The sequence below is a fragment of the Sphaerodactylus townsendi genome, linkage group LG05, assembly GCF_021028975.2.
Source record: "Sphaerodactylus townsendi isolate TG3544 linkage group LG05, MPM_Stown_v2.3, whole genome shotgun sequence".
NCBI lineage: Eukaryota > Metazoa > Chordata > Lepidosauria > Squamata > Sphaerodactylidae > Sphaerodactylus > Sphaerodactylus townsendi.
The window spans coordinates 130,680,171-130,693,036 of record NC_059429.1 but is presented as its reverse complement, the minus strand read 5'-3'; the positions used below and the strand labels follow the sequence as shown (position 1 = coordinate 130,693,036).

The window sequence follows — 12,866 nt, the reverse complement described above, 5'->3', positions numbered from 1 at the left end:
GGGTTGCAATTTGGGCACTCGGTCTTGAAAAGGTTCACCACCACTGTCCTAGGGTATGGATTCCAGACCGTTGACCATTTTGGTTGCCCTCCTCGGGACCCGTTCCAGCTTGTCAATCTCCTCCTTGAATGGCGGTGCCCAGAACTGTACACGATATTCCAGGTGAGGTCTAACCAACGCAGAACAGAGAGGTACAATGAGTTCTCTCTGCAAAGCCGATTTCACCCACGTTGCCGAGAGGCGGAGCGAAGTGGGTCCAGAGGCCGAGCCAAAAATCGCTCGAAAATCAACTTAGCCCAATGGGGGTCGCAGTCGGACTCTGCAATGTTGTACACGCACTGCGAAGGAAGGGGGGGGGCGGGAGCCGGCCTGTCAGGCTGCCTTGGCTTAATTAGAAACACATGTCTGCGTATCCCCTCCTCCTCCTCCTTCTCCTCCCTGGCCCTCCGGGCTGGGAAATGTTTGTCTGCTGCTTTGCAACTTGGAACCGCAGGACTTCAGCATTCCAGCAAAGACCATGCCGGGCAGGGTGGTGGGCCTCCCGGGCGTCTACCTTCTGCTCCTCTTGCCTGTCTCGGCCAGCCCTTGCCCCAGCCGGTGCCTGTGCTTCAGGACCACCGTGAGATGCATGCACCTGATGTTGGAGGCAGTCCCGGACGTCCCACCTCAGACAAACGTACTGTAAGTAGCCGTTTCGTTCGGGGTCATTCTGGTTGGCATCAGATCAGACAATGGACAGATAGGAGCAACGTTAGAGAGCCTGCGTGCCTAGAAAGCCAGCCGTGGGATTCAAAGAGGAACTCGAGATCTGACTCTACCGTGGACTTGCTGCATGACCTTGGGCAATTCCAGAAGGATATTGACAAGCTGGAACGGGTCCAGAGGAGGGCAACCAAAATGGTCAACGGTCTGGAATCCATGCCCTAGGACACGGGTCTTCAAACTATGGCCCTCCAGATGTTCATGAACTACAGCTCCCATCAGCCCCTGCCAGCATGGCCAAGTGGTAGGGCTCATGGGAACTGTAGTCTATGAACATCTGGAGGGCCATAGTTTGAAGACCCCTGCCCTAGGAGGAGAGACTTAGGGAGCTGGGGATGTTTAGTTTGGTGAAGAGAAGGTTGAGAGGTGACAGAATAGCCATGTTTAGATATCTGAAGGGATGTCATGTTGGTGAGGGAGCAAGCTTGTTTTCTGCCGCTCCAGAGACGAGGACCAGGAGTCATGGGTTCAAGGTGCAGCAAAAGAGATTCCACCTAAATATCAGGAAAAACTTCCTGACAGTCAGGGCTGTTCGACAGTGGAATGCACCGCCTCGGAGTGTGGTGGAGTCTCCTTCTTTGGAGGTTTTTAAAGAGAGGCTGGATGGCCATCTGTCAGGAGTTCTTTAATTGTGTGTTCCTGCATTGCAGGGGGTTGGACTTGATGGCCCTTGGGGTCTCTTCCAACTCTATGGTTCTATTATTCTTTTCCTTAGTGGCAAGCACACCGGATCTTCGTTCCTTGCAGAGTCGTCCAGACAGTAAACCCAATCCATGCTTGAAAGCGCACACTGAAAACATTGTATTGTGTTCCTCTGCCTTAACGTGATTTTTTGGGCCATTGCATCGGGGGTATTATAGCAAAGCGGTTTATATATGCTAGGAATAAACAAATACAGATTTGGATTCCTTGGATCTTTCCCCCCGGGTAGTGGTGACATTTTTCTCTGGCGCATGGATCCTCTTGCATCAGGGAAAGGCTGCTCCGGATGGAAGAAACCACTAACACGGCTAATAAAGGGGGCAGGACTCAGTAGCAGAACTTGCTTGGCATGCAAAAGTTTCCAGGTTCAATCCCAGGCACCTCCAGTTAAAGCAGTGGTTCCCAGAGTTTTTCAGACTGCCACCTCCTTGGTTCATTGAACTCATCCCCAGGGTCCTCCTACCCAACCCTACAAAAAGCATGACTCAAAATAGTGGTTTGCATGGCTCACTGCGGAAGATAATAACAATTCAATTAGAAAAGGTAGTAATCAATTGCACATCCACTCAGCATGCTGTAGTGGTTAAGAGCAGGTGGATTCTAATCTGGAGAACCGGGTTTGATTCCCCACTCCTCCCCCTGAGTGGCGGAGGCTTATCTGGTGAACCAGATGTGTTTCCACACTCCTACATTCCTGCTGGGTGACCTTGGGCTAGTTACAGTTCCTTGGACTTCCCTCAGCCCCACCTACCTCACAAGGTGTCTGTTATGGGGAGAGAAAGGGAAAGGAGCTTGTAAGCCACCTTGAGACTCCTTACAGGAGAGGAAGGCGGGGTATACATCCAAACTCTTCTTCAAAATCTAATTCAAACTTTTAGTACTTATTCAACAAAATTGATGAACTTGATTCAGTGGGCACTTGTTTTTAAAACTCAGGAAACAAAATGCTGACAGTTTCCACCAGATTTGCCAGCGTGGCTACATAGCTCGATCTGTAAATAAGTGAACAACAGAAGGGGCTTGCTTCCAGTACTCCCCTACTGCCCTTTTACCTCTTAGTGACCCCCTAGGTAATCCTGGCACCCGCAGTGGGTGATACTGCCCACTCTGGGGACCACTGAATGAAAAGCACTGAGTAGTAAGTAACATGAAAGTCCAGAAACCATGGCGAACAAATGCCAGTCTGAGTAGACAAAGATCTATCAAGGCAGCTTCATGGGTTCATGCATAGTGTAGTGGTTAAGAGCAGGTGTAGCCAGCGTAGTGTAGTGGTTAAGAGAGGTGTAGCCAGCATAGTGTAGTGTAGGAGCAGCAGTGGCGTAGGAGGTTAAGAGCTCGTGTATCTAATCTGGAGGAACCGGGTTTGATTCCCAGCTCTGCTGCCTGAGCTGTGGAGGCTTCTCTGGGGGATTCAGATTAGCCTGTGCACTCCCACACACGCCAACTGGGTGACCTTGGGCTAGTCACAGCTTCTCAGAGCTCTTTCAGCCCCACCTACCTCACAGGGTGTTTGTTGTGAGGGGGGAAGGGCAAGGAGATTGTAAGCCCCTTTGAGTCTCCTGCAGGAGAGAAAGGGGGGATATAAATCAAAACTCTTCTTCTTCTTCTAGTGATTAAGAGAAGGTGGATTCTAATCTGGAGAACCGGGTTTGATTCCCCACTCCTCCACCTGAGTGGCAGAGGCTTATCTGGTGGACCAGATGTGTTTCCGCACTCCTACATTCTTGCTGGGTGACCTTGGGCTAGTCACAGTTCTTTGGACCTCCCTCAGCCCCACCTACCTCCCAAGGTGTCTGTTGTGGGGAGAGGAAGGGAAAGAAGTTCTTAAGCCGGCCACCTTGAGCCTCCTTGCAGGAGAAAAAGGTGGGGTATAATTTCAAACTCTTCTTCTTCTAGTAAGTAACATGAGAGACCTCTGCCATGGAAACCATGGAGGACAAATGCCAGTCGGAGTAGACAGTCTGGACCTTGGTAGACCAAAGGTCTATCAAGGCGGCTTTGTGTGTTCATGCATATTCATGCACTGGCTGAACTGATCCACGGGCTCCAGCACATTATTTCTCTATACCATTTGCACAGATGTAAGCCCTTTAGAAGGTAAGCAGAAGGGAGCAATTACAGGCCCCCTGTTCCCAGAAGACTTCCACTGGTCTAAGAACGTAAGAACTAGCCTGCTGGATCAGACCAGAGTCCATCTAGTCCAGCACTCTGCTATTCGCAGTGGCCCACCAGGTGCCTTTGGGAGCTCACCTGCAGGAGGTGAAAGCAATGGCCTTCTGCTGCTGCTGCTCCTGAGCACCTGATCTGCTAAGGCATTTGCAATCTCAGATCAAGGAGGATCAAGATTGGGAGCCAGAGATCGACTTCTCCTCCATAAATCTGTCCAAGCCCCTTTTAAAGCTATCCAGGTGAGTGGCCATCACCACCTCCTGTGGCAGCATATTCCAAACACCAATCACACGTTGCGTGAAGAAGTGTTTCCTTTTATTAGTCCTAATTCTTCCCCCCAGCATTTTCAATGAATGTCTACCTCATTGTCTACTTCATGAATGTCTACTTCAATGAATGTCTACTTCATTCATGTCTACTTCATCTGGTCTACAACCAGAGCAGGCACTACTTCCTTGGGTGGACTGATTTGATATAAGGCAGCTTTCTGTTTCTCGTGTATTCAAGAGAAACCTCCTTGCAGAGGCAGAGCGAGGGGAAACTGCGCCTGGGGCATGCACGCACCCTGCGCTCCTGACACGGCGTCACCCACCCCTGCCATGCCCCGGAACACCCCCTCAACAGACCGGCCATGCCTCCGACACCTCTCTACCCAGGGCGTCACGCCCCACCCTCCACCGTGGGTGATACGCCACTGCCTCCTCATTGCGATGGAGAAAGGCTTCACCTGGAATCCTGTGTCCAGTTCTGTGCACCACAATTCAAGAAAGATACTGACAAGATGGAATGAGTCCAGAGGAGGGTGACTAGAAATGGTCAAAGGTCTGGAATCCGTGCCCTACGAGGAGAGATTTAGGGAGCTGGGGATGTTTAGTCTGGAGAAGAGACGGTTAATGCGTGACACGAAAGCCACATGTTTAAATATTTGAAGGGACGTCATGTCGAAGAGGGACCAAGCTTGTTTTCTGCAGCTCCAGAGGCCAGGACACAGAGTGATGGGTTCCAGGTGTAGGAAAAGAGATTCCACCTAAATATTAGGAAGAACTAATGGTCAGGGCTGTTCGACGGTGGAATGCACTACCTCGGAGTGTGGCAGAATCTCCTTCTTGGGAGGTTTTTTAACAGAAGGTGGATGGCCCTGTCAGGTGTGCTATGACTGTGTAGCAGCAGTGGTGTAGGAGGTTAAGAGCTCGTGTATCTAATCTGGGGGAACAGGGTTTGATTCCCCGCTCTGTCGCCTGAGCTGTGGAGGCTTATCTGGGGAATTCAGATTAGCCTGTGCACTCCCACACACGCCAACTGGGTGACCTTGGGCTAGCTTCTCGGAGCTCTCTCAGCCCCACCTACCTCACAGGGTGTTTGTTGTGAGGGGGGAAGGGCAAGCCCTTTTGAGTCTCCTGCAGGAGAGAAAGGGGGCATGTAAATCCAAACTCTTCTTCTTCTTCTTCTTCTTCTTCTTCTTCTTCTTCTTCTTCTTCTTCTTCTTCTTCTTCTTCTTCTTCTTCTTCTTCTTCTTCTTCTTCCTCTTCCTCTTCCTCTTCCTCTTCCTCTTCCTCTTCCTCTTCCTCTTCCTCCTCCTCCTCCTCCTCCTCCTCCTCCTCCTCCTCCTCCTCCTTCTTCTTCTTCTTCTTCTTCTTCTTCTTCTTCTTCTTCTATTCCTGCATGGAATACCCAGTCATAGCACAGGGGGTTGGACTGGATGGCCCTTGGGGTCTCTTCCAACACTATGTGTCTACGATTCATCCAGTGGTTGGATACAACCTAGTTGTCGCTTGTCTTACAGTCTTACCTGTGAATTGTGCACTTAACTGGGTGAGACTCAGAAGATTCAGGGGGTTTGTTCAAAGCTGATCCATTTGCATCAACCTGTGCAGGTTGTGAGCTCTGCCAGAATTACCACCACCACCACCACCACCACCACACACACACATTCATCTGCATAGCAGGGTGTATGTGAAATGATGCTCGGCCTCCTCCTTCTGAGAGGAGAGTTCAGTCCAGGGCTTTCCATTTTGTGTTGTGCTGTTTTTATGTTTGTTTTGGGGGGTTTATAAGTTAGGCATTTCTACAGGGGAATAACACAATGCAAGTCGGGTGCTGTGTGGTTTCCGGGCTGTATGGCCGTGTTCTAGCAGCATTCTCTCCTGACGTTTCGCCTGCATCTGTGGCTGGCATCTTCAGAGGATCTGATAGTAGGAATGGAAAGCAAGTGGAGTATATATACCTGTTGGAGTGTCTAGGGTGGGGAAAAGAACCATTGTCTGTTAACAAGTAAAGGGTGCAATTAGCAAGCTAGATTTACGTGTGTTGAGTGGGATCCATCCATTAGCATGTGAGTAACAATGAAGATAGCAAGGTCAATAGGTGAGGGCATCTGAATAGAAGTAGCCTGGCATGTGAGCAACAATGAAGTATGTAGCATGTGAGTAACAATGAAGATAGCAAGATCAATAGGTGAGGGCATCTGAATAGAAGTAGCCTGGCCTTTGTTCCCTTTGATTGTTTAATGTCTATAGTCATCCTGTGTTTGTCTGGAGCTGATTAGTCACTGTCTTGACTCTAGTGTTTTTTTCAACACTGGTAGCCAAGTTTTGTTCATTTTCATGGTTTCTTCCATACATTGAACACAATACATTGAACACAATGCAATCTTGGCATGAATAGAACTTGGCCAATTTTGCTCATGGGTCGTCTGCAGAGCCTGTTCCAATAGGTTGGTTTCGGAGGGTAGCCCCATAACAGCTGGATTCGAGTCCAGTCGCGCCTTTCGAGGCCCACAAGATTTTCGAAGAATGAGCTTTTTATTTCCTCAAATAATATCTTTTTTAATTTTCTCACACATAAAACAAACAAAGCACACAAACAATGGGGAAAAACAAAACAAAATACAACCCATTACACATCATATATTGACTTCCAGAAATCTCAGCTTGGATTGTAAATTAACTATAGGTTTGTGCATCTGGTTAAAATGTTAGTTCAAATAGTTATTTTGAAATGTATTCTAGTGTTTACAATCTACTGTTTCCTTTAGATTTCAAGCCCTGGTTTTATTTCTCTATTTGAATAACTTTTCAAAAGATATTCCATAAAAGGTTTCTAGTTTTCTAAAAAAGATTTCCCCTACCCCCTCGGGGGGGGGGGGGGCAGGGAGTTAGTAAGAGAAATAAATCCACATTGCGGAACGGTCACTGAAAATCGATGTACCTGTTAAGATTTGCAGAATTCCTGAACCTCCATTGAATTGGGCATGGTTCCAGCAGAGGAGCCGTAAGGGGGCACACCCACCAGAAAAGGGGGAAAGTGCTTACATCTGTTTTTGATGGAGGGACTCAGAAAACGGCCAGAGAGAAAGTTGTCTGAAATGAACCGAGGGAGCGAGAAAAGAATAAAGGCAAAGGATGAAAGCTGAGGGGAGGGGTGGGGTAGGAAATGTCTAGTTCAGGCCTTCCAGCCTCCGACAGAGGGGAAGTAGGTACCCTTGTTTCCAGCTCCGCGAACAAAAGATTCATAGTACGGCAATGAGCGAGTCACGGCTGCGTCTGCCAGGAGGCCCAGCCAAAGACGCTGGAGCTGTAAGATGCACGTTTCCGTACAAAGCTATCGAGCCACATGGCAAACACGTTACTGTGCGTTTGGAGTCTTTTAAGGGGGGTAAATGTTTTCTGCAGAATATTCGGCCCTGGCGACGAAAGGAAAATGCTTCTTTACAGGGCGATTACAATTTGGGTTCTGCTGCCAGAGGACGTAGTGATGGACACAGGCATAGATGGACAGCTTTAAAGGGCAATTAGACAGATTAATGGAAGAGAGGTCCTTTGGTGGCTCGTGGCCATAGTGATTAAAGGGAACCTCTGAATAATATCCGCGCCAGGAGGCAAGATCTGGGGATCACCTTGGCCTCTATGCCCTGTTGCTGGTCCTCCAGAGCACAGGTGTCAAACTCGCGGCCCTCCAGATGTTGTGGACTACAGTTCGCATCATCCCCTGCCAGCATCATGCTGGCAGGGGATGATGGGAACTGTAGTTCATAACATCTGGAGGGCCACGAGTTTGACACCTGTGCTCTGGAGGAACCAGGTGGCCACTGTGTAAAATAGGAAGCTGGGCTAGATGAGCCAGCGTGGTGTAGTGGTTAAGAGCAGGTGCGCTCTAACTGGAGAACCAGGTTTGATTCCCCGCTCTGCCGCTTGAGCTGTGGAGGCTTATCTAGTGGACCAGATTAGCTTGTGCACTCCCAACACATGCCAGCTGACCTTAGGCTCCTCACAGTTCTTTGAAGCTCTGTCAGCCCCACCTCCCTCACAGGGTGTTTGTTGCGGCTGGGGGAGGGAAAAGAGATTGTAAGCAGTGGTGGGATTCAAATAATTTAACAACTGGTTGTTTACAAGCACCATTTTAATAACCGGTTCTGCCGAAATGGTGCGAACCTGCCGAATTCCACCACTGACTGTAAGCCCCTTTGAGTCTCCTTACAGGTGAGAAAGGGAGGGATAAAAATTCGAACCCTTCTTCTTTTACTGGTCTGATCCAGCAGGGCTCTTCTGAGGGTTTTTATGTTCAGTGGCAAATGCTCAAGTCTGCCGGGAAAGTGTTCCTTGGGGAAGAAGCCTTAAAAAGTCACAATTTTACGTTGCACAGACACCTCATGTAGTTACCGTATATACTCGTGTATAAGCCAACCTGTGTACCGTGTTTCCCCGAAAATAAGACAGTGTCTTATATTAATTTTTGCTCCCAAAGATGTGCTATGTCTTATTTTCAGGGGATGTCTTATTTTTCCGCTCCACAGCTGCATGCCCTGGTGTTCTGTTCGACGGGCCTGCTTCCAAACAAAAACTTTGCTACGTCTTACTTTCGGGGGATGCTTTATATTTAGCACTTCAGCAAAACCTCTACTACGTCTTATTCTCAGGGGATGGCTTATATTCGGGGAAACAAGGTATAAGCCGAGGCACCTAATTTTACTGCCCAAACCTGGGAAAAATTATTGACTCAGGTATAAGCCGAGGGTGGGAAGCCGGGGGGCAGAGGGAGCTCCTTATTTGGGCAGTGACATCAGGGGGACTCACTGCCCAAATAAGGAGCTCCCTCTGCCTGCCAGCTAGCTGGGCTTTGTCAAATAAGGAGCCCCCTTTGCCTCCCAGGGTTTGGCCAAGCCCAGCCAGCCAGGGTGCCTCAGGGTTCCCCCTTCACCCTCCGAGGAGGGCAGCAGCAAGCAGCTTCTGGGCGGCAGGGAGGTGGTCCCGCCCCTGCCCTCCTTGTGATTGATAGAAAATGGTGACTCGCGTATAAGCGAGGGGGCTTTTCTCAGCCTTTAAACAGGGCTAAAAACTCGGCTTATACACGAGTATATACGGTATGTTGCACGGTACTTATATTGCACAGATGCCGTTCAGGAGGCCACTGATCTAACTTTTCTGCTCCAAACTTGGTGGAAAAGGCAGACTTGGAGCCAGTTCTGCAGTTTTTGCATTCCCGTCTGCCTTCGATAGATGTTCGTTTCCACCCCCCCCCTTCCTGACACTTGCAGCTGGAAACAGCTGAGCTCCCAGCTTCCATGGCTGACTTCCTCCAGGACTGCTGCTTTATCCTGGATAAGGAAATCTCTTCCACTTTATCCCAAGCCCAGAGAGGGCAAACGGACAGATAAGTTGGGTCTGGAAAGCCGTGATGGATGACAGCAATCGTATTTTGGCCGGGGGCCAGCTGTTTGGAAACACAAGCGCCCAGATGTGATCTAGCGGGACTGGGCCCAGAAGACAGCAACAGATGGAAGCGATTTATTTGGTGAATTTTCCAGACCGCATCGGCCTGCAACATCTTTAAGTTTATTTGTTCCGTAGTGGGACATTAAAAAAAAAAGTTTGGCCTGATGGAAAAATGGGTGGGGAAATAACCCCCCTCCCCCCGGAGGGCTCCAAACGGCAGCAATATGGCTGTTGTCCTTTTGTATGCTGGATGTTGAAACAGGCAAAGATTTGTGATTTATTGGACTTCCTTTCCTCCACGGCATCAGGTGCTCGTTCCACAGAAAACAGGGTGTGGAAAGCAAGATGGAACTAATTTACGGCAACTTTGTGGGCCAGGGTTCTGCAACTGGGGGTGCTATTGTGCCCAGCAACCTTTTTCCCGGTGCTCGCTAAGGGCTTTCAGAAAGCGAGCAGGCCTGGGTATGGGTTTGGCCCAGCAGGTGTTCAGGTTGGCAGGCAGAGCCAGCGGAGTGTAGTGGTTAAGAGCAGATGCACTCTAATCTGGAGAATCGGGTTTGATTCCCACTCTGCCACTTGAGCTGTGGAGGCTTATCTGGTGAACCAGATTAGCTTGTGCACTCCAACACATGCCAGCTGGGTGACCTTGGGCTAGTCACAGCTTCTCGGAGCTCTCTCAGCCCCACCCACCTCACAGAGTGTTTGTGGGAGGGGGAGGTGATTGTAAGTCCCTTACAGGAGAGAAGGAGGGGATAAAAATCCAAACAGCAGTGGCGTAGTGGCTAAGAGCAGTGACTAAGAGCAGGTGCACTCTGATCTGGAGGAACCGGGTTTGATTCCCAGCTCTGCCGCCTGAGCTGTGGAGGCTTATCTGGGGAATTCAGATTAGCCTGTGCACTCCCCCACACGGCAGCTGGGTGACCTTGGGCCAGTCACAGCTTCTCGGAGCTCTCTCAGCCCCACCCACCTCCCAGGGTGTTTGTTGTGAGGGGGGAAGGGCAAGGAGATTGTCAGCCCCGTTGAGTCTCCTGCAGGAGAGAAAGGGGGGATATAAATCCAAACTCTTCTTCTTCTTTTCCTTTAAAAAACACCTTGCTTAACTGAGCTGCTTGCAGTGTTGAAGAGTTAGAGTGACACACAACCTCACTGCCTGGTATTTTGTGGCTGTGTCCACCACAATATTCACAGATAGTTTGACATTGCCTGACTCTGTGCTTCTTTTTTGATTGCGCTTTGCAGCTGTGTGAACAGCAAAATCCACTAGCAAACAATTATAAAAGTGGATTGAATGTGCATCATTCCGCAGGTGCGGAAGGGGCCTAAGTTAGTGCAAAGTATTTTCTAACATTTCCTAATTTAAAACATTCAGTCAATAATGGTGGCACTAGATTCATTTTGGAGACCTTGTGTTTTAAAATCCTTAGAAATGCATCTGTGGTGGTCAAAAGGTGGGAGGTGGTGGCTAGTCTATATCACAAATGTGTAAACTTTTAGCTATCCCCCTCAAAGACTCTTGGGAATTGTAGTTTTACCACCAAGTGGGCCAGACTGAGGGGCATACCGCCCAGGGGAACATATGGGGTCAAATGCAGAGGTGGGATCCAGCAGGTTCTCACAGGTTCCCAAGAGTAGGTTACTAATTATTTGTGTGTGCCGAGAGGGGGTTACTAATTGGTGATGTTGCCACGTGATTTTTGCCTTAGTTACGCCCCTCCTCCACTCCTCAGCAGTAGCGCGCAGAACTTGAAGCAGTCTAGCAGGAGGTGCACTGGCGTGCGTGGCAGCCTGCGCCTGCGTGCATTCATTTCCCGCCCAAGGACTGGCGCAGTGGCTGCATCCTTGCCACAGCCCCGCTCAGGAATACCCCGCCCCCAGAATGCCCGGCCACGCCCCCATCGTGCCCCACCCAGCCCCATTGGCGCTACGCCACAGTTTGAATCCCACCCCCATGGGAACCTGTTGCTAAAATTTTTGGATCCCACCACTGGTCAAATGTCCCTGAGCTGCAGCCACTTAGTCACATGGGGGACAGAAAATCCCCCCACCCCTCCTCCTCCCTCCCTCCTCCTTCCCCCAAGTAAAAAAAAAGCATTGTTTGGTCACGGTGAGGGAGGCAACCGCCCATATTGGGGGGGGGGGGGGCAGAAAACTCAGATTTTACACCGGGCTACATTTTCCCTAGACACGCCTCTGCAGAGACTTCTGTTATAGATATCCAGTCCCTTTTCGGGCCTGCAATTCTCTGAGAAGAAATTTGGTATAGTCCCTACGGGGCAGATACATACAGAGAGAGAAAATCGCACAAAATGAATCTGCAAGAGATTTACATCTCTCTGAGCTTCTGAGTCTTTGGCCAAAAGTGGAATTTGTGTGCCGTCCCAACGAGTATTCATCTCATTAAGTCACACAGCTGTCCTGCTAGCTATATTGTTATTATTCCCACTTTACATTATTACTATTTCCGCTTTACAGATGGGTCACTGGGTCTCCAAGAGGGTTACCGGCTTATGGTCGCCGATGCCAACACTCGATCCATCGCATGTTGCCCCTTTGGCTTGTCAGTTTGCGAAATTTTGTTTTGTTTTGTTACTGCAAACTGCAAAAGAACCTAGAAATAATCGGCTCACAGCCATGGAGACCAGAAACTTCAAAAGCAACACGGAGCCTTTTTTTTCCAAAACGTTGAACCTTTCTTTGGCTCCGTTAGACGTTATAATTGAAATCCTGTTCCCTTCCTGCTGCGTGTAACTTGAGCATTAAACAAAGTAGACATAAATAAAGACCTGGAAGGCAGCAGGAATTCGCAGTTCCTAAGACTTTTCCACATAGTTGTCCGTTCCCTTTGGCCCCACCCATTCCCAAGAGCTTTTAAGTTTGCAACCTCCTTAAAACATCTTAATGCATCTTTCTGTGTAAGAGTCTCTTTCTAACATTTCCCATCATGCTGAAATGTGACCAAGAAATCTAAGCTTGAGTAGGGCTATGCAGGTGAAAAAGCAAGGCTAGAAGGCGCGTGCTTTTGGGTGACTCCCATTGATTTACACGGGGCCAAATAAGAAGAAGAGTTTGGATTTATATCCCCACTTTCTCTCCTGCAGGAGACTCAAAGGGGCTTACAATCTCCTTGCCCTTCCCCGCTCACAACAAACACCCTGTGAGGTAGGTGGGGCTGAGAGAGCTTCGAGAAGCTGTGACTAGCCCAAGGTCACCCAGCTGGCGTGTGGGGGAGTGCACAGGCTAATCTGAATCCCCCAGATAAGCCTCCACAGCTCAGGCGGCAGAGCTGGGAATCAAACCCGGTTCTTCCAGATTAGATACACGAGCTCTTAACCTCTTACGCCACTGCTGCTCAAATAAACATGGGATGCCCAGTTAAAAACTTTTCTTGGAATTGACAACCAAAGAGAATGCAATATAGGTGTAGGACCCAAGGTGGGTTGAAGAGAGTGTGGGATCGCATACCCTCACCTGGTGCCAGGTTGCATAGTATGGAGGAGGAAGGAGAAAGGCACAGGAGCCCCA

The 12,866-nt window shown here is 49.3% G+C and overlaps 1 protein-coding gene across 1 annotated transcript in view; it reads left to right on the top strand.

Moving 5' to 3' along the window:
- Positions 1 to 450: 450 nt before the first annotated feature.
- Positions 451 to 12,866, top strand: part of LOC125433418 (peroxidasin-like) — a 34,350-nt gene continuing 21,934 nt past the window's right edge. The window contains exon 1 of the mRNA XM_048497923.1: positions 451 to 681. Coding sequence (XP_048353880.1) covers positions 518 to 681 — 164 coding nt within the window. The 5' untranslated portion in view covers positions 451 to 517. The remainder of the gene's footprint in view (positions 682 to 12,866) is intronic.